The sequence below is a fragment of the Lepisma saccharinum genome, chromosome 4, assembly GCF_977018435.1.
Source record: "Lepisma saccharinum chromosome 4, izLepSacc3.1, whole genome shotgun sequence".
NCBI lineage: Eukaryota > Metazoa > Arthropoda > Insecta > Zygentoma > Lepismatidae > Lepisma > Lepisma saccharinum.
In genome coordinates, this window is record NC_139232.1 from 101,043,997 (window position 1) to 101,066,373 (window position 22,377).

Consider the following 22,377-nt stretch of genomic DNA (forward strand, 5'->3'; position numbering starts at 1 on the left):
TATTGTGAAGTGCTGTTAGGTCTGGGTCATTCCACGTCAATTCATCCAGGCCATGTCACCCACCATCCCTGATTTTGATGAAATTCGGTATACTTATAGAACTTTTGATGCTGATTACAAAAATGACAACATTTTTAAAATTGGTCAAGGGGTTCAGAAGTTACGAGCTTTTTAAGAACTCCGTGTACACCACATGCAGCTCCACTTTGAATGACACGCATTAGGTTATAAACGATCGTATCTTCCCTCGGGTTTGCCGTAGAAACTTCAAGTTTGTTTTGTTTTGTTCAGAATAGTATAAGCTTTCATTTAAATAACGTTTCAGATGAATGCATCAATAAACATGTATTTTTATAAATAGTTTTATGTATTTTTTTAGAAAAATAAATGACTAACTTCAAGAGCGAATTTCATGCAATGCCCCCCCTTCAATTTCCCCCCAATGTTATATGTAGGTAGGTCAGAGTGTGTACTAATGCCTGTTGGAAAAATTGGGATGGGCAGTTCAGAGACAGGGTGATAAAAAAATCATTTGCATAAAAAGACATTAAAAGTAAATCTTATTAAAAATGCTTATGTATTTAGCACAAAGCCTGAAGTATATTATGTTTCAAGCTACAATATTCAAAATTTATGTTCACTATGTATGAATGTAAGCATAGGCGTAACCTGGCGGGGGCAAAGGGAAGCTCTTGCCCTCTCCAAAGTTTATATATTAATTTAAAATTTACAAGTTAAATATATATTTTGTGATCCTCCTGGCACTTGAGGAACAAACGAATAAAGAGTAATAATTGTGATTTTTCAAATGTATTTATCAAATAATCCTGGACACTATTTTTATGCGATGGAAAACTTCGTTATTATCTCAACCCAAAGATAGTTTCCAAGTGACACCCATTAAGATAGCACCTAAAAATTGTACTCTATGCATTGCCAAAATTTTATGTAATATAAATTGTGCCGTTCACATTTTAGATGGATATTTTGACCATTTTAAACACACTAAAGTATTTGACTTATCACTAAGTACATATGTCCATCCATTTGTGTTGTTAATGTCCACTGGATACATCATACTTTTTGGCCAGTAGTAGGAAGTTAATGGACCAAGTGGATGCAAGAATTTAATAGTTGCATCTTCATATTCACGTGGACTTTTGAAGCAATCCTACAATCAAGTTTGAGTCACGCACACACACACATGCTGATACATAACTGTTTACAGTTGGAACTCGGAAAGTTACTTCTTCACAAAAGTCAAACCATACATATATACAAAACATATTACATCAGCACTTACTATTTTTGCTCTGACTGTTAAACAACTAGTGTTTCGAAGTAAATAGTTACAAAGTTACAAGTACAGTTACTTTTTATTTAGGAATTCTAACTGTAACTAGCTACTTTTAAAAGTAAGTACCTGTAGCGTTAACAACGGTAACAGTGTTACTTCTTGCAGTAGGGAAATAGCTAAATTGGACAACTCTGTTCCAGACTATAAAAATAAAATATGTACCTTCTCCGGATGCTACGTGAAAGGATTTTCTTGGAATCGCTGGCAAGGAAGCTATGCTTTGTTGCATGCTAGATTTAGAACATCCACGCTTTCCTGTAATTCATTTCTAATTGTATGTGAAAACTCCATTGTTTTGGTAGACTGCTGCGTTCGTTTGGAATGTGGTTGTCCAGTTAGGAAAAAGTCATTGTCGAGGGAGTGAATCTTTGGATCTTGTTGAATTTGGAATGGAGGAGAAAGAAATAGGTGCAAGTGGAATCAATGACACCATATTCAAAATACCGTGGTCAGCATACAAATGATGTTTTAATTGTAATCGTTCAAGCAAAGCTGACTGTGTTTTCCATCATTTATTAGCAGTAATAATGTAAATACTATATGAATGCATATTATGTACTAGAAACATAAGTAAAACACGGAAGTTGCACAAAATAAATGATCATTAACAGTACGTTACTGTTACAGTAACTGTAAAAGGAACTCAGTTACTTTCAAAGTCAGTTACTTTCAAAGTACCAGTAACAATAACTGAGTAACTTTTATAATGATTGAATGTAACTCAGTTACTTGTAAAAAGTAACTTACGGAACCTGTAAGTTCAAAATAGTGCATACTTCCTGATATTGTTGTAGTACTTTGCAATCGCTGACACACTGTACTGTGGGTTGTTAACATTTCACCCTAGATGATTACTATGAAATTTATTCCTTTAATACTATTTCTACCGAATTGGTACATAATTGCCGTACTTGTTGCTTTATACTATAGAAGTCTATACAAGTATTTTTACTGTTCTAACCATCCCGTCACAAGTATATTTTCTGTGGTATGTGGCGAAAAAGCTCCATTTGAAAAAACTTCCATCAGCACAAACGTGTAGTATTAATTCTTACTTCATATTACGTATCCCCATGAAGAGTAGCCAAAAAAGAACTTCCATATTGAGATAAAATGCACAAAAAGAATGTTCTCGAAGATAAATTTGCTAAACTTGGGAATGTTAATAATGATTATATATATAATTATATAATATATACATTTTTTGTAAAAAATGAAGACTGTTGAAACTAACTTAGATACAGTGGAACCTCGATTTTACGTTATCCAGGAGACCAAGCTCAAAAACTTAATACGTGGGAAAATGTAAAATCTTGGAAAATTTCTGAACAATTTGCTATGTTGGGACCACAAAGATTGAATGCAAAATGAAGGAAAATGTAAAATCGAGGAACTTAAATCGGGGTTTCGCTGTAATTATTACTTGCAAATTTTAAATTAATATATAAACTTTGGAGAGGGCAAGAGCTTCCCTTTGCCCCCCCCCCCCCAAGTTACGCCTATTCTTACATTCATACATAGTGAACATAAATTTTGAATATTGTAGCTTGAAACATAATATACTTCAGGCTTTGTGCTAAATACATAAGCATTTTTAATAAGATTTACTTTTAATGTCATTTTATGCAAATGATTTTTTTATCACCCTGTCTCTGAACCGCCCATCCCAATTTTTCCAACAGGCATTAGTACACACTCTGACCTACCTACATATAACATTGGGGGGAAATTGAAGGGGGGGCATTGCATGAAATTCGTTCTTGAAGTTAGTCATTTATTTTTCTAAAAAAATACATAAAACTATTTATAAAAATACATGTTTATTGATGCATTCATCTGAAACGGTATTTAAATGAAAGCTTATACTATTCTGAACAAAACAAAACAAACTTGAAGTTTCTACGGCAAACCCGAGGGAAGATACGATCGTTTATAACCTAATGCATGTCATTCAAAGTGGAGCTGCATGTGGAGTACACGGAGTTCTTAAAAAGCTCGTAACTTCTGAACCCCTTGACCAATTTTAAAAAGTTGTCATTTTTGTAATCAGCATCAAAAGTTCTATAAGTATACCGAATTTCATCAAAATCGGGGATGGTGGGTGACATTTTCACAAAATTCTGGATGATTTGACATGGAATGACCCGGCTATTTTACCATGAAGCAGAACAGCCTGAAGGCCTCGTGCAACACACCACATATAATTTTACGTCACTAGGTTAGGAGCGTTAAGATTGGAATTGATAGAAATTTTCGATGTGTTCTTTCGCTATTTTAGTGTGCATACAAATCATTTTTACTAATAAAAAGGTGCAAAAGTACTTCGGGATGGCAGAGATTTTAACTTACGCATGCTATACTTTGGAGTTAATATATCAAGATATCTCCATTGTTTGTTTTCTTCCACAGGCTGGAACAAATTTTATATTACATGAAACATGGATATCTGTTGATTAAAAATAAAATAAACATAATTCTGGAGGGGTGCAGTGCATGAACAGTCCCAAATTTTAAAACGGCCTACAACAAGGTCTCCAGCTCTATCCGTTTTGAAATTGTATGGAATTTTCTCATAAAACAAACCAAGTCTCATTATTAATCATAAAATTTGAAAAGATAAAAATTATTTGTGCATAGTTTTTTATTGGAAGTATGGATGTTGTTCTAATTTTACTTAAAAAACAGACACTGCGAGAAACAACTGTATGCTGTATAAAACATGTAAAATTCCATGAGCAGATAAGATGCACATTCAGCTCTCTCCCAGTACATGTGAGTGGTTGGATGGTGATCTCTCTACCCTCTCAAACTACAAACGTTCACTACAATAACTCAAAGTTAACAATGCTTTTGGGATAGTGAACCTCAATTTACGTATAATTTGATACCTTTTACAATTAAAAAAGGATAAATATTAAAATACATTACTACATTTCCTTACACAACACACATACGATATTGCAGTGAGTGTACCAGGGATTTAACAACCCATGTTGTATAATACCAGTCAAAAAGCAGACATTCATAGAAAAACATTGAAACTTAACATAACCAAGTCAGCTCTCATAAATGCAGGTATTATATTCTACAATAAATTGCCAAACAACATAAAGTTCATTCCTTACGAAAAATAAGCAAATCAAAGTTAGCTACAGAAGTATATTTAACTGATAAGATATCCATACAATGTAAATAAGTATATGGAAGAAGAATAAAATATAATACTCGAGTATTTGTTACTTCAAATTTATGTATAACATTTTTACAAGGAGCCAGGAAAATACAAATATAAGAATATTTCTATTGTTTTACCTATCACTAGCTTGTGAAACTCTATTTTTTATATATATATTTTAATATAATAAGTAACTACTAGAAATACTAAAACATTTAAATAATTAATGTATTGTTCCATGTAGAACATGTGGTAACAGTTTCATACATCGGAGATACATTTCTTCAATTTTACACAAGAAACTACTTACGGAAATGAGTTTCTCCAAGGTTTTCAACGTTCGTCGAGGTATTTTCTTTCATCGTGGAATATATTTGTCCGGGAAATCATGTATTTTTCAAGAGAAATAACTCACCTACGCACAATTGCCATTGCTTTCATTTGCTTGCCCTACGACAACCGGATGCTGCGTACGTTTGATGACATAAGCCCCTGTCAGTGTTTCAACCCCTAAGGCTAATAACGTATTAAACAAATTAGATGACTGGTTTTTCAATAATAATCTACTCCTCAACAGCAAAAAAACAAATTACATTACATTTTCTACAATCCAAACCAGAAACCAAATAAGCCTCAATCTAATATCTGGGAATACACAACTAGAGCCTAAAAAAAATCAAAATTTCTGGGTATCATTCTGGATGAACACCTTAGCTATACAAAACACATAAACATGCTACAATCAAAATTAAGTAGTGTGTGCTATGCCTTTCGAGAAATGGTAGATATCTCAAGCACCCAAACTGTAAAGTGCCTTTATATGGCAAACTTTGATGCTTTACTAAGATACGGTATTATGGTTTGGGGTAACAAGGGCCACTCCAATGTCCTTTTTATGCTTCAAAAAAGAGCTATAAGAATCATAGCTGGAGTAAAGAAAACTTATTCATGTAGAACTCTTTTCCGTAAACTTAATGTGTTACCTCTCCCCTGCATATACATTTATGAATGCTTAATTTATGTTAAGCAAAATATTTCAAACTTTGCCACAAATGAGGAAATACATGGCCTAAACACAAGAAATAAAGACAACTTCACATAAAACACTGCCGCCTTAACTTATGTAAGAAAGGTCCCTTAAACTCTTCCATAGATCTCTACAATAAACTACCACAAGATGTGAGGAAAGAACCAAAATTGATGATATTCAAGCACAAGATAAAATCAATGCTTCTGAAGCATGTTTTTTATTCTATAGCTGAATACATGGAAGCGACTTTTACATAAGACAAATGTACATAATGTAGTATAATCACATATTATTCTTGTAAAATTAAATGTCAAATGAAAGTGGATAATTAGTATCACCTAGAAGTAGGTTGCAATGTTCTACATCTTCTCATGTAATACTTTTTTGTGATTTTGATATAATACCAGAGTAAGACCCAATTTTTTTTTTTTTACAATATTTGGCTATATATTTTGTATTTGTAAAATCTATTAATGTAATATTGTATTGTAATGTAAGTATTGACATGTCCTATATTACCACGTACTGTAATTTGTACACACCGGTAGTCCTTGGATGCAAATAAACTAAACTAAACTAAACTAACCTTATCGGAAATGTTTCGTGAGGCTATCGGTCAGCTACCGTGCATAATGGTTTGTGGGGCTATCTGTCAACTACCCGTGCATAATGTATAATTTCCACCAGTGACTAACATAATAGTAGGTATTTTTCGGTGAAGAAGGTTGAAACACTGCATACCCACAACATAAGTCAAGATGTGCCTGCCATATTGTGTGTTCCGGAAGCGAAGAAAGTAATAAAAAAAAATCACTCATAATGTGAAAAATTGCGTTTGTTTTCGTGTAAAAAGCATAATGGCACCTTGAACAATGTTCCGCAATACACAATTGGTAAGTACGAACCATGCAATTTTAATGTGTCTCCGATCTATGAAACTGGTACCGAACATGTATCATAGTTCCTCATGTAAATGCATAAGGTATAATTGATTTAATTTTTTTTTAATGTAATTGTAAATGGTTTGACCTGTTCAACATCATGTACATTTGTGCACATGATGATCTAATGGATTGGATTGATTTGGTGTTTTAAGTCTACTTTATGCACAGTAAGGCTAATCTGGACTGGACCTACAGTTTAAAGTGGGATCCGGACCACTAAGGACCACTAGGATCCCTTGATTACAGGGCGACGACGATGATGATCTAATAAATGAAAAATAAATAAATAAATGGTTCGTCAGTAAAAATACCGATTAAAAAAGTCGTGTGAAACAGATTTCAACTGAGGAGTAGAGGCACAACAAATACCTATATGAAAAATCAACATAATAAAAGAAAATCTTGAGGTTGTTTCAATATCATCTTGATAATTCAAGCAGGGAGGGGTGGGGAGTTGTAACTTTTCCTAGGACCTACGATTCAGCAGTGCATACTGGTATTGTATTTTGTTCCTGCATCATGTAACATCAATCTTCCTATGTACACAGCGGATGGACGACATTTCATGAAAATTAGGATTCCGAAAAATCGTGAGGAATGTTGGCTATGACAGCTAGTAAGATAATTGAAGACTGTAAATGAAAGGCTATATGTACTTTTTCAGTCATCTTTCACAACCTACTGCCACTAACGTTACTGTGTAGATATGCGTACTAAAGGACAAACCTCTTCCCTTGTAATAAAATCGGCATAATAAAGCCGCCCTACATACAGACATCACTTAATTACAGGCATTACATTAGAAAATTTGCAAAAGTATTTTATAATCAGTAAGTAGACGAATATGCAATATATATATATTGTATAAGAGAGTTTCATACCTAGTACAACAACGTACCTTTTTTTGAGTACGGAAGATGCTAAACTAATTCTTCTGAGAGTGCCCAGTAGAAAAACGCACTTTTTACTGCCACTTCTGAGAAATAATGAAATTACGCAACAAATAAATTCAAGCAAATCACACGATTAGCCGGTGTAACATGGTTCCACTCGCACTCTAACTGAACAACACGTTTCTGCCCAATGCCCTATGATTTGAAGGTCGAGAAACACGTTTAATGTAAACAATCACTGCAGATGGCAGCATCAGTCAAACTCCAATCAGCTGATAGCTCAGCTCATTAAAACACCGGAAATAACACCCAGAGAGTGTAGAATCTTGAGACTAGTGACCCTGCGTATGTTCAGTTATGTAACATTTTGCATGCCATAAAATAGAGAGAGAGATAAGAGTTGTGTTTTAGTACAGTCAATAACATTTTTCACGTAAATTCAGTCGCGGTTCGCCACGACAAAGCCATACAAAATCATTTGAAATAAAACGTCGCCCCGGTAACCGAGTGTTGTAAGACAGAAATTTATAAATTGCACTCACGATCTCGCCACCGAAAGTCTCAGGTTCGAGCCCTGTCGTGAGCATGGATGTTCCCTTCACCAATTTCATTTGATCATTCATTCTCATCGTCGCATCGCAATTTGCCTAAACATGGCATAAAACCAGTGGCGTGCGGTGACATTTAAACTAGGGCACGCAACATGGGCCAACCGAAATGAATTATGGGGGCCAGAACCCCCCCCCCCCCTGGCCATCATGTTATTCAGAAAATAACTTTTTTCTACAATTTTATAATGAGAAATTTCTCATCCTTGTATGTAACGAGGTAAAATATATGTATGATATTTTATATTCGCAAATATATTCTGATGTAGGTACGTAGAGCCCAACAATTCAACTTTGATTATTTCCTTCATGCAGTGCGATGAACATTGAACGGGAAGGAAATGGCACAATCATTTTCCGTCCTTTCAAATTTCATGTAATAAATTAGATAAATCTCAGTATCCTCTACTATTACACAACACCTTTCGCAGAGGAAACCAACGAATAAGACCAACAATAAAGTTTCACTGTTTTTCTACTCAGTCAATCACTCTGTAGAGATATTTTTTCTTCCTGTCAAAAATCAAAATGCCTAATATACTGCTTACCATCCTTCACAACTCCTGCCTGAAACAATTTTTCCAAATCAGGAACAGACCTTCCATTTCGGATTGTTTACACTTTTTTCGTAAATTCCGAAAATCCCTTCTCCAGTATGTCATCAATAACTCCCGGTCCCCCTCTTTTATCACTTCACGGCACCGACAAACAATAGAGATCCTGTAATGTAAATAATATGAACGAAGCACTCGCTGCAAATTTCACACAACAGAAGAAAGCAAAAGTCAACCTCGCACGGTACGTTGTGTCCGGTCCCGCTATGCCCGAAAACCACGCGTTCTTGTGGACGAATGAATCGGAGTTGCCAGTCGACAAAGTATTTTGTAGAAGGGAGATAATTAAGGACAAGTAGAAAATACGTCAGCATACATCCCAGAACACTTCAAAAGCTAAACTACCGTACATCACTTTGCAATGTCTGGCGGGAGGGAAGGGGGGGTCATTCGAATCCCATTGTAAGCATTGTGTTTTATTATGTATTTCTTTTATCATTCATTCATATCGTTTGGTCAACAATCAACACCCATGCTATGGAACTCAAAGGAAATGTTGATCCCGAAAGGAGATAAACAGATACTTTCATACTCTGAGAATTGTGCGAAACTTGCAAATTGTTCACATATTTTCCCCTCGACACAGTGGCAGTCCATTCTGGTCTTCACCTCCCTATACGAAAAAAAACTTGCTAGCGTAACTTTAACCTCACATAAATATTTTATATGTGATAGTTTACGCGTATATTAAATATGATCTTCCACCACTACATATTCTTGCCCTCCTGTCTGATTAATGCATCACTTTTTATAATGTATTTTTATTGCAATCCAACAGTGATCTATCTACGCGTGGCTGCTAAATGCTAGTAAGCTAAGCATTTCAGAAAAAAATATGTTGACTACTGTCAACACTGCATACACTGTCAAAATCTTGGGTACCCTCGAAGCTTAGAACCGGGAAAGAACTGGGAGAGAGGGAAGCGCGGGCAGACCCAAACACGTGGCCGGGGCTGATATGAGCCAATGGGGTTACCTTCCGAATTTCTAGGGTACCAAGCAGAAGAAACAGCGTCTTTCTGCGGAAATCGGCAGGGACGCGGATCGGGTGGTTGCCGAAGTCTCAATCGGGATCATTCGGGACTGCCTTCAGGAAGGCAGCAGCGTGTTCGTGCGGAAATCGGAATTTCTTGCAGTGGAACTGCTTTCGGAGCGATAATTGTTGAATTTTCATGTTCGGGAAAGACGAAAAATGTTTATTTTTTCTTACTGTGTTGTGGGTACGCAGTGCGTACCTTGCGTATCCTGAATGCACGCCGCTGCATAAAACTACGTAAAATAAGGATGATGCAAGCAAAAATGACAACAATAAAAAAAACGTTACGATTTACGATCATTTCATGTTTGAGAGACTACTGGCAGTGTTGTAGTTGGAGTTCAATTGTGTTATTTTTATATAAAGTAAAGTGCTCCCCTGTGCTTGCACCACGCCATGAAGGCGTATAGGGGATTAGGTCCCCACACTTTCTTGATCTCGGCCGAGTTGGGGTGATGTGATCAGCACTACGCCCCTGGCCGCCTTTACCCCCCCAGAGTTTACTCCAGGTACCCACTTTATACGACTCTGGGTGGGCGCTGGAGCCACTTGAACAGCTTCAAAAAGTCCCGGTTTCCCCTTGCCGGGGATCGAACCCGGGTCTCTCGCATGGTAGTCAGATGCCCTAACGAACTGAGTTACACCTGTTATATTTATAAATTTCATCTAATCGTCTTCCATCCTCATTATTAGGATTATTATTAATTTATGAGTGGTCCACAGCGAGAGGTGCAGTGACCCATAGGGCAAGGGGGAAGTTGCCTCTGGGAAGCCCCAGATAATGTTTTGCTTCCCCCCGAAGCACAATATTAACAACTGCAAAATAACATTCAATTAGTGGGTCAAGTTTTAGCACATTTACTTGTCGTATTTTTGTGGTGCTTTGGTGCCACTTTTCCATTTTTTACTGCTTAGAAAAAAAATACAGCAGTATTGTGAGGGGAAGCAAAGTATCATAATTTTAGTAGGGAATACATAACACAACATGTAATTAAAGCTTCTGAAAATAATTCCTGCATATTCAGTGGCACAGGGTTACAGTACCCCACAATTTCTTCCATCCAAATTCTATCCCTTGTGGGCCTCCACAATTGTGCAGTGGTATCATTGTCTCCTTGTAATGAAGGAGTCCCAGGTTTGATACCCAGTGGAGGCACATATAGGGGTTCGGATCCCACTTTAAACTGTAGGTCCAGTCCATAGGCATGGGCAGACTCTCTGATTAGGGGTGCAATAGCCTTGAAAGCAGTCGGGAAAGAAAAACCTCATTTTATCTCTGTTTTAGTTTATATATATATATTATTAATATTAACATATTACTTAAATATATTACACAATCAATTCATCCTCCCCATAAGAAACCAACAGCAAAAGTGATATAAATTGTCTCTGAAATGTGCATGCTCTTCTTCCTTCAAACCAAACTGTCTGAAGTACTTAGATGCTCTTACTTGTCTCTGGTCATTTACAATGCAATTCAGGAAACAAATTGCGAGCAAAGCGAGTAAGATCATTTTTCGATCCAATTTTTTTCAAATTGAAAACAGCATTTATTTAATAGGACGCAAAAAATTCATGGGACGCCATGGCATTCTCCTCTACAATTTTTGTCATTCAGATTGTTTGGCACCAAGCAGTGGCGGATCCAGAGGGGGCACAGTGCCACATGCCCCCCAAATACTCGAGCAAATTATACTCGTAATATGTAATTTACAAAATTAATAAAAATAAAATCTTATTATGTGTACACTTTTGAAAAGTGGTGCACCCCGTATATCGTTAAAAACTGCTGAGTGCCAAACATCATTTGAAGTTGGTGCCCCCATACACCAATGGAAGTTGGTGTCCCCGAACATCGTTGAAAGTAGGTGCCCACGTGCATCATTGAAAGTTGGTGCCTCTGATCAGTTTGAGAGTATTAGCAAAATTCCTGTCCATTACTCTTTCTTTGTCAATCCAACTACAGAGCAAGCAAATGGATTTAACGCAATCATCAAACTTGGTTCAGCTTGTTTACTCATCTCTATTGGATATATGAAAGAACAGTGAAGTAAAGCACTTGCTGAAGAGCTGGATGTTGATGTAAAAATCCCAAGAATTGCACAGAATCAAGGACATAGGTCAAATATTCCCTCAAAGAATGTCATCGATTATTTCAGATGTGTTGTGTTCATCCCTTTTCTGGATTATTTAATATCTGAATTTGATTATAGATTTTAAAAAAAACAAAACAGATTGAAGTCTTAAGCACTCTACAGAAAGTAATTCCGAAATTCATTGTTGAAGAAGATAATCCAGCTAAAGATATAATTGAGGCAGCTAAATTTTATGAAGCTGATGTTTAGTCTATTTTAGCATTAGAAGGGGAACTCAAGTTATGAAGACAATTCTGGTTATTAGAAAAATCTACCCCAGATAATCCAGCAGAGGCATACAAATTTTCTTCCTTGTATCCCAACATTAGAAGTTTGCTTCACCTGTTGTGTGAGATTCCAGTCACAACGGCTACAGCTGAGCGTTCATTCTCCAATCTGCGAAAAATCAAGACCTACCTTAAATCTACAGTGGGTAATGAACGATTGAATGGTTTGGCTCTCCTGTACATCCATAAATACAAATACCAACTGAAACCAGAGGAGGTTATAGACATATTTGCAAGGAAACATTCACGAAAACTACAGCTACAGTATTTGTAGGGTGAGTTAAATGTCTTTAGTAAGTTCCAATTATTTGACGATTGAAAAGTTAAACTGGTGTCCAATGTACAGATGACTCGAATTGGTAGTTAAAGAAATATTAAAGTATAAAATACTTTAATATTAATAATTTAATTATATTTACCATGGTAAACTTTAATTTAAAGTAGTACTGTAATCTTCATTAGTATTTATGTGTACACTTTTGGATTTTGGTGCCCCCCCAAAAAAATAATGGAGATTGAACTTTGTACCCCCCAGAAATCAAACATTACTGTGCCACTATTTTCTAAAATTAAAGGAGTGACCATTTCTGAAGCCACCCACATACCAACCCCAGTTCCACTTACTACTGCAGGCCAATGACAATCTGCCATCAGGACCTAGTCAAATATCCTTTCTAAGGTTGTGTGTTATCCTGTATTTTGACTAGGGATGGGACCGATTAATCGGTACTCTATCGGTATCGGCCGGTATAGGCATATCGGTGTATCGATTTATCGGTAAAATTACCGATTATTTTACCGATCCGATATATCGATAAATATCTTATAATTTAGTGCAAAATACTGCCATTTTGTTGTAATTTTTATAGATAATTCCCATGCTCTTCTTTCTAAAAAGTAAATGTCTAAATATTTCGCTTCTCTTGCACTGCAGTCACCTCAAAACACACATTTATTAAGGAGATCAATGAATATTTCAGGTTCTTCAAGGACCATTTCTAATTTTGTATCGGATCGGTATCGGTAAATTTTAAATCTGTAGTTTATCGGTATCGGCCAAAATTTCATATCGGCCCATCCCTAATTTTGACCTTATACACGTATGTGTCCTTTACAGCTTCAGCTTTAACCTGGGTAAAAAGATTTGTCCTCCCGAGACACATTTTGATTTAAGTGCATCTGTAATTTGTTACCTTTTCAGGGGGTCGCTGGATCACACGTTGCACAAATATTTTACTCTGTTCAACTTGATTCTATTTTAAAAGATAATACAAAATGGACATGCTCAATTGAGATATTTAGTAGGAAGTGCAATTATATAACAACTATTGTCCAGAAATTCACAACCAGAATGAAAAAAGTACTAAAATAAGATTATTTTTTATTTCACATAAATTTTTCTCTCGTAAGTTCATGATACATGGATGGTCTTTTGTTTTTTAGCCATTGTTCACTAGTTTCCGTGGTTTATTTTGTTTTACACATCGTCTCCAGGGCTAATTACTCACTTTTAGATTTCAACATGGGCGATTGCTGCTTTTGCAGACATCAATGGGTGATCACTTAATTTTAGATGTCAAGGTGTGGGTGATATTTAAAGAGAAAATAAAAACAGGCTTAATTCAGGAAATCCATGTTACTTTTCTCTTCATAAACTAAGAAACTAAAAGTTAAAATATACAAAACAGTAATTTTGCGTGTAGTTTTATATGGATGTGAAATTTGGTCCCTCACATTGAAAGAGGAACATAAATTAAGACTGTTTGAAAATAAAATCCTTAGAAAAATATTTGGACCTAAAAGGAATCAGGAGACAGGTGAATCAAGGCAGCTTAGGTGGGCAGGCCATATGGCACGAATGGAAGAGTTTACAGGATTCTTGTTGGGAAACCTGATGGTAAGAGACCACTAGGAAGGCCAAGACGAAGATGGAGTGATAATGTTTAGATGGACCTAAAGAAAATCGGTAAGGATGGAAAAGATTGGATTGATCTTGCCCAGGAGAGGAACAGATGACAGGCTTGTGTTGCTGCAGCCATAAACCTTTGGGTTTAAGAAGGCTAGAGTGTTAGTTGTTAGTGGAGGTGATCACTATTTACTATTACATTATCAGCAAGCCTGGTGAGAGAACCATGTTTTTACATGCCAAATCTCTCTCCCACTGCGGACCTGGATTGAACCCTAACTTCTGATTCCGTTATCTTTCATCTGAAACTGAAGAAGTGATCCATGGCTGTGATAAGTGAGTGTTCCCTATTTCCATTTCATTTGCATATGTATATTCAAAACTTCTATGGTTAAAAGTTACTAAATTTGTGTAATTTTACCATGTATTTGATAAAGTCCTTTTTGTATCCAGCTGTTCAGGAACTCGAGACAAGACCAGCAGAGGTGTGTGGAATGTGAAGACAGATTTGGGTAACTATGTCCACTTCTTGCCTGCCGTTGCATTTGTGATGTACACAGGCGTCTAGCTGAGGGTAGAAATATGGCAACAAATGCCACCAGAAACTTACAGCAAGGATGAAAATGACCTGAAGCCAGCCTCTTTTCTTTTTCCTGTGTTTGCACAGCATCCTACACTTCTGGGTTGATAACAACCCACTGAAAATCAACAGAGTTCTAATAACTGGCATTTGTTTAGTTTTAAAAAATACTTTAGTTGAAATGTGTATTATGCTTTTATGATCCAAAGTCATAAATGCTTGTGCATAGCTTTGTCCTTAAATAGTCAATTAGCCTGTAAGCTGAAGAAGTATAATATATACTTAACTAAAATTATGTACAGGATGAGTCAAAATATGGCTACATGTTTGAAGTAAATGTAGTGTATTACTGTACAATGTACAGGGAAATGGTATATTAAACTTGAAACTTCCTTTTTTCATTTCAGATAAGTCACGTGCCTGAACTTATGTCATTAGTAGACCTCGGAGTTTAGGTTTTAAACCTATTTTTTTCTTTGCAGGTAAATAAGAAATAAGTTACGTATGCGTTTCATTAAAAAATGCAACTGACAAAGTTTTATAGGGCCTAAAAGAACCTATTTTAAGTTTTTTCACCTAAATGAAACCTTTTTTTTAGGTTTTTAAGGATTTTTGTGTCACACAGAGGTATTTTCTTGCTTTGGTACCGGAAAAAGTCAATGATTAACATGTTTGAAATAAACTTTCTGTCGATTTCTCTTCCTCCAACTCCATAATGTTTTTCAAAGCTCCAAACCAATGGTTTCCAAAGCATGCGCCGCTGGGGCTGGCTTACAGAGGCACCGCAAAATGTTCCAATATATTCAATCAATGATATGATTGATTGTTCCAAATATGTGCTTATTTAGTACTTTTACACATAAAATATTTCTGGATTTGAAATATGTGTTTAATTTTTAACGTAAGGCAAGCAACCTAACCAAACTGAGCACTGACTTGGGCACCGCAGAAAGATTTTTAAACACTAAGTTTTGGGAAACCCTGCTCTAAAGAAAGCAAAATGTCTGGCACCACTGTTACCTGCACGATCGTTCTGTGCTTTGTGGAATTCATGCCTTGCAAAGTACAACATTTCAACATTCAAATTTGCACCACTGACTGTTTTTTGTTGAAAGATCATGTTGAATACACAAGATAGTCCTTACAGAAAAAAGCTGTGTTTGACTGTGGATAACATGAAATTATGTATTCAGGGTTGTCACTCTAGGACCATGATAAAATTCAAAATTCCTAGTTTTCAAGGCGAAATTTAAAAAAATTCAATGCTACAAGCAGATAAAAAAAGGTAAAGTGCTCCCCTGTGTAATGCACCATGCCATGGAGGCATATAGGAGGTGTGGGGTTAGGGCCCCACACTTTATTGATCACGTCCGAAGGTGGGGGTGATGTGATCAGCACCATGCCCCTTGTTGCCTTTACCCCCAGATTTTCCTCCAGGTACCCACTTTTACGACACTGGGTGGGCGCTGGAGCTGCTTGAACAGGTGGAAAAAATCAGTTCTCCCCCACCAGTGATCAAACCCGAGTCTCTCGCATGGTAGTCAGATGCCCTAACAGGCAGATAAAGGGTGATCCATAAAGAACGCTGGATTTGAAAAGGATGCCATACTTTTTTTTTCTTTTTTTTTTGGTGGCAGCATTGTTTGTGTGATTGTTGTTATCAGTTATCATTGAGGTTGTGTGTTGAGAAGCATTTCAGTTGTTCTACTGTTTGTGTGTGTTGTTAACGCCATGGAAAGGTACAGTAAGGAACAGCGAGTTTTGATTGTCAAAACGCACTACAAGAATGGTGAGTGTTTTGTGGTGACTGTTCGGAAACTCCATACGATACTTGGTCATCTTCATGCACCGAACGAATCAACTGTTCGTAGGTTAATCAAGAAATTTGAAGAAACTGGATCAACACAAGACATCAAAAGCCCTGGACGCCCTCGGAAGTCGCTGGAGTGAAGCAAACGTTGCTGTTGTGTGTGATTCTGTTGCTGTGAGTCCTGCAAAATCGTATCGCCGTCGTGCTCAAGAACTGCATATTGCGCCAACATATAATGCAAATAATCTTGACGAAAGATCTGCACTTGCACGCATACAAAGTGCAGTTAACGCAGGAACTGAAACCAGCGGATCATGGAAAACAACGGCAATTTGTTGACTGGATCCTTCAAAGGGAACGAGGGTTTCGCAAAGCACATAATTTTCAGCGATGAAGCTACTTTTCATTTAAACGGGTTCGTAAACAAGCACAATTGCCGAATATGGGGATCTGAGAACCCAAGAGTGCTTCAGGAAAAGGAAATGCATCATCAGAGAGTTACGGTTTGGTGTGGGATTTGGAGTGGGGGTTTGATTGGTCCTTACTTTTTTAAAGACTGCGAAGGAAATGCTCCGACAGTGAATGGAATTCATTACCGTGCAATGCTAACTGATTTTCTTTGGCCTCGTTTGGATCAAATGAACATCGAAAATGTATGGTTCCAACAAGACGGCGCAACTTGCCACACTTCAGGAGACACAATCAATCTGCTGCGTGAGATGTTCCCGGACAGAATAATCTCGTTGCGAGGAGACCAAACCTTCCCACCTCGATCTTGCGACTTGACACCATGAGACTTTTTCTTGGGGGGGGGGGGGGGGGGGGCTACACCAAGTCGCAAGTTTACCAGAACAAACCCCGAAACTTGTTTGAACTAAAGCAAGAAATCAGACGTGTCCTCAACACACTTGATGGGGAAATGTTGTGATCGGGTCATGGTGAATTTCATTGACAGAGTGATTGCGTGTAGTAGGGGGATCATATGCCCGATATTGTTTTCCATGTTTAAACCTTAATATCTCCTGAAGAGAATGTTTTTTTTTTTTTAAAATACATTTATAGCAACTTCAAATCTGGCGTTCTTTATGGATCACCCTTTATTTTCTCTATTTCAACCTTACGTATTATCGCCTCTCATCACACATATATTAACAATATAAAGAGTCTGTGGGATTCCATTGTATCCAAAAATTAAAATTTAGTTTTTTAACGGTTGTACCTAATCAGTATTTTTCATGAATTTTGAACCATTTTACATATTTTGGAACCTACTTCAGCCATTTTTTTTAGCTTAATTTAAGATTTTTTAGAACCTAAAATTCCAAGGTGTAGTCATTAGCAAAGATTGTGCTGAGTTGCATAGTGGGCAATTGCATGCCAGAATGATCGTGAGGGCCGTGTGCACAGCAATGGACAAACTAAACAACAATTTGGTGTAAGCAGTCGTTCTCTCCACTTTCCAACAGTGGACGGCAACAATGTTACTTTAAAATCATGTCTCGCCAGTCTCATGATCATTCTGGCATAGAATTGCCCACGCTGCAACTGTAACTTGCTGTTACATGTAAAGTGCCATCTTGGCTAATGACATAAGCATGACTTACCTGAAATGAAAAAATGAGGTTTCAAGTTTAATATCTCGTTCACCATTTCACTCTATATTACACAGTCATACACTACATTTACTTCAAACATGTAGCCATATTTCTAAATCACTCTGTATATAGAGCAGGATCCATTGGAATATACAGCAAAACGTTTCCTAATGGACACCTTTGAATAGCTGACACCTCTAAATTACGGCCATTTTTAAATTCCCCGGCAGAAATACATAGGGTTTAATGGCAATATTACTTCTCAATAATGGACATTCTTAACAGATGCGGATGCTGAAAACTACCTCCCCAATGCAAATAAAACTTCTTAATAACGGACAACCTGAATGAAAACTAGCGCACACTGTTTCATGTTACACCGAACATATTTCTTTTTAAAAGTGCAGACAGTAGACAGCATTCTTTGTGGTTATCTTGAGAAGTGTGTCTCACTTCTGCTACGATGTCGCAGAAACTCAAACGACTGACTTTAAAGGAAAAAGTTGAAGTCAATTTCTAATGTATATAGGGATACTTTAGTAAATTTAAATTCACCGTTATGTAGTACAGTATTTTTCTGAATAACTGACATTTATTTTTCCCCCAGGCCTGTCTGTTATTGAGAAATTCTACTCACTTACATACACACACCTGCCAATACTTTTCCAGCATTGTTTTTTGTGGGGTCTGTAAAATGCTGCACAACATTAATTATCCTGGAAGTTATGAAAGATTTTTTTTTAAATTCATTTTGCACCATTCTTTAATATTTTACAGCAAGTTGATGCATGTGATTGGAGTGGAATGCTTACACAGTAAGATTAATTAATATTTTTGAACAACTTTTAATTGTTACAATTTTCACTCATCAACATGGGTATCGATTCAAAGTGTATCGGCTTAGTTCTAGTTTGTACTGGCTTGGTGGCCACATTTGTTGATTTTTTTTGTCAACCAGAAGTTCCAAATTTGAATCCATCGTTGTTGGCATGGCCGTATTTAAGGGGGGGGGGTTCTTAGGGTTCAAACCCCCCCCCCCCGAAACGTCTGACATGTTAGATTTATACAGGTTGAGAATTCAAAGTCGAAAACTTATTCACAGCTCTACCTAGGTACAAAAATGCAACAGGAAGACAATGTGGAGAGAAATCCGCCTTGGGACAATTTAGTCAGAATTTTCAAACAGTTGGAATTCCTGAAACTTGAGGAAAACAGGTTCTATTTATGTCCACAACCCACCCGCAACCCTTAAACTTTCACTTGACCGTTCTCATTTCAGTTGTTTTTTCTGGTTGGGACTCAAAATTTCCCCTTTTAACTTTTAAATTCCCTGGGCTGTTAGATAAGGTGTTTAACCCCCCTCCCCTTTCATTTCTATAATTATAATATTCAAATATCGTCTTTAAGTTTAAGATAGATATACAAAAGAAAAAGTTTAATGTTTTCATTTCCCAGTTTATTGCATATTTTTATACGTTTTTTTCCGTCTTTCCTATTTATCCCCCCCCCCTGCAAAATCCCTTGTTTGAACAATTTCCCTACTGGGAATATTACTGCACCATGCGCGAGATGGGTCTGCATCGCGACAAATGAATGGATCGCTTAAGGTTGAATTTAGATTTGACTGTCAAACAAACATGACTCTTATAGTCCAGTCATTGTCGTAGCCAATAGCCTCCAGTCTCAAATTTGTCATTGCTGGATGGAAGTATCTTTGTCCTTTTAGATCGCGTCCTTGTGGTGTGATACGAGTGTGTTTCTTGTGCCGGAGTTTTAGTGCTTTGCGAACCCAAAAATGAAACGCGGTGCAGATGGGAGAAGCGGACAACTCTCGATTGGGATGTTTTTCAAGAAAAAACCTAAAAGTGAAAACGGATGTAACAGTGGTGACACCTCTAATGATGACTTCGCCGCGAAATCAACGGATGACAAGCAAAATGATATTATCACAAATGCATCAGCCAATTTGTTGGTAACTAAAAGTGATAGTTCTTTCTGTGAAAATGATATTGGTCTTTACCTTAATGTAGCAAATCTCAACAATCTGAAAAAAGAACAACTTTTGAAGAATCCGTGGGTTCCTTCTTCAACATATGCTTTCCCACGCAGAACTGCACGAAATCTAAGATTTCAGCTAACGTGGTTGGAAAAGTTTCCGTGGCTAGCCTATTCCAGTAAACTGGAAGGCGCATTGTGCAAAGTGTGCGTACTGTTTTCTCGAGGGGAGGAAGGGGGTAAAGGGGGGCATCAACATTTAGGGGCTCTTTTTACCAAAGAGCACTGCAATTTAAAAAATGCTTTGGAAGATTTTGCAAACCATGCGAATACGTCATACCATAAACGGTGTTTAGAGCTAGCCGAGAATTTCATAAAAGTGACTGAAGGGAAAAGTAATAAGATAGTGGACCAATTGTGCAGCGAGCGAGCTAAACAAGGAGCTGAAAATCGCGAGAAACTGCGCTCCATTATAGAAACAATTATTCTCTGCGGTCGTCAAGAAATTGCCCTTCGCGGAACGGATGACTTTGGAAACGTGATGAAGTCTGAGGAGGCTGAAACAAACGACGGTAATTTCCGTGCCTTACTACGGTTCCGTGTAAGTGCAGGTGACGTTGTGCTTCAGAAACATTTGGAATCGGGTGCGCTCAATTCAAAGTACACAAGCCCTACCATTCAGAACGAGTTAATTACAATTTGTGGTGACATAATTAAGAAAGAGATAGTGGAGAAAGTGAATGCTGCCGAGTGTTTCTCTGTGATGGCAGACGAAACTACAGACATTTCTCGAATTGAACAGGTATCTGTGTGTGTGCGTTATGTAGATGTGAAGGAAGGTAAAATTCGCGAAGACTTTCTTGAATTTGTTCCAGCAGTCGACCTTACAGGCAAGGGCTTGGCCATGCTGCTTTCTGCAACCTTAAAAAGAAATAACATAAACTGTCATTTCTTGGTTGGACAGGGATATGACGGAGCATCAGCCATGAGCGGTTACTTGCATGGTGTTAATGAATATATTAGGAAGGACCACCCCATGGCTCTTTACGTCCATTGTAGTGCTCATTCCTTGAACCTTGCTTTGGCAAATTCGTGTACTCTATCGTCCATACGCAATTGCCTAGGAAGCATTCAGTCTGTTGCAAATTTCTTCCGTTCGTCTGCTCAAAGAAACGAAGTTCTGAAAACGGCAATAAAAGAAAACCTACCAGAATGTCAACATGCAACTCTGTTAGGTCTTTGTGAAACAAGATGGGTCCATAAGCACGAGAGTGTTATCAGATTTAAAGAGTTGTACCCAGCTGTAGTGAATGCACTGGAGTTGCTAGAATCGTCTGCAAACAAAGAGACTGCTCAAAAGGCATGCCAATTGTTAAGTGCCATTGAAGGAGCTAAATTCGTTGTCCCCCTCCTGATTTTAGAAAACATATTTTCTTACACCCTAACTTTATGTAGACAACTCCAGGCTGTAAATGCAGACTTAGCAGAAGCTTGCAACCATGTGGACCATGTTATCAATACTTTAAATGCCATGCGCGAAAATGTAGAAGAAGAATTCAAGAAGATTTTCGCCTATGCCACTTACATGGTTACTGAAAACGGTGGCCATATGGATTTTCCCAGGATCGTGAAAAGACAAGCCCATCGAGACAATATCCCGTCTATGACCTGTGAGGAGTATTATAAGTTGAATGTTTTTCTTCCATTTCTAAACCATATTATAACACAGCTTAGTGACAGATTCCAACGCCACAGGACACTGATCTCTTCTTTGCAAAATGTTATTCCAAGTAAATGTGTTACAGCCAATAGTGAAGACCTGAAGGAATGTGTAGACTTTTATAAAAACTGCCTTCCTGAGCCCAGTATTGCCCACGCTGAATTTGCGGTGTGGAAATCAAAATGGGAGAAGCACAACACACCACCCAAGTCTGCTGTAGAAGGATTTGTGCAGTGCAATTCTTCATTATTTCCGAACATAAGTAAACTTCTACAGATACTGGCTACATTGCCAGTTTCAACTTCTTCACCGGAAAGAACATTTTCATCACTCAGACGACTGAAGACTTACCTTCGAAATTCCACCAGTGAAAATCGACTCAACGGTCTGGCATTGATGTCTGTTCATCGCAACATGAAGATAAACCCTGAGGATGTGCTCGACCAGTTTTCAAAGCGTTCTCGGCATTTTGTATTGTAGCTTCCATTTCGGTGAGTTGTTTCCCTTTATTATTATTATCATCATCATCATCATCATCATCATTATCATCACCACGATGATCATTATTGTAGGAGAAAAGTTTGAATTTCAATTTTGTATGTGTCACATTTTAAATATTATTGCTGCCACATATTCTTCATTTCTTTATTCACTAATTCTTTTCGTTGTTGCGAGAACATCATTGAAGCATT

General features: G+C 37.2%; 2 protein-coding genes across 3 annotated transcripts in view; one reads left to right on the forward strand and one right to left on the reverse strand.

Annotated features, from left to right (window-relative positions):
• The window catches only part of Glys (glycogen [starch] synthase), a 60,620-nt gene extending 53,022 nt beyond the window's left edge, over window positions 1-7,598 (reverse strand). The window contains exon 1 of one of the 2 annotated variants that reach the window (XM_083120960.1): window positions 7,405-7,598. The gene's annotated coding sequence lies outside the window, so the exon portion shown is untranslated. Of the gene's footprint in view, window positions 1-7,387 lie in introns of both variants that reach the window. The other variant, XM_083120961.1, reaches the window with a different exon arrangement.
• A 12,167-nt stretch (window positions 7,599-19,765) lies between these two features.
• LOC145987036 (52 kDa repressor of the inhibitor of the protein kinase-like) lies at window positions 19,766-22,165 on the forward strand. Its single transcript, XM_083121496.1, has one exon. It carries the CDS (start codon window positions 19,766-19,768, stop codon window positions 22,163-22,165), a length of 2,400 nt encoding a protein of 799 aa, XP_082977622.1.
• Window positions 22,166-22,377: the final 212 nt, after the last annotated feature.

Coding starts and splice junctions, on each gene's coding strand:
- LOC145987036 (XM_083121496.1), top strand. CDS start 19,766: ATGAAACGCGGTGCAGATGGGAGAAGCGGACAACTCTCGATTGGGATG.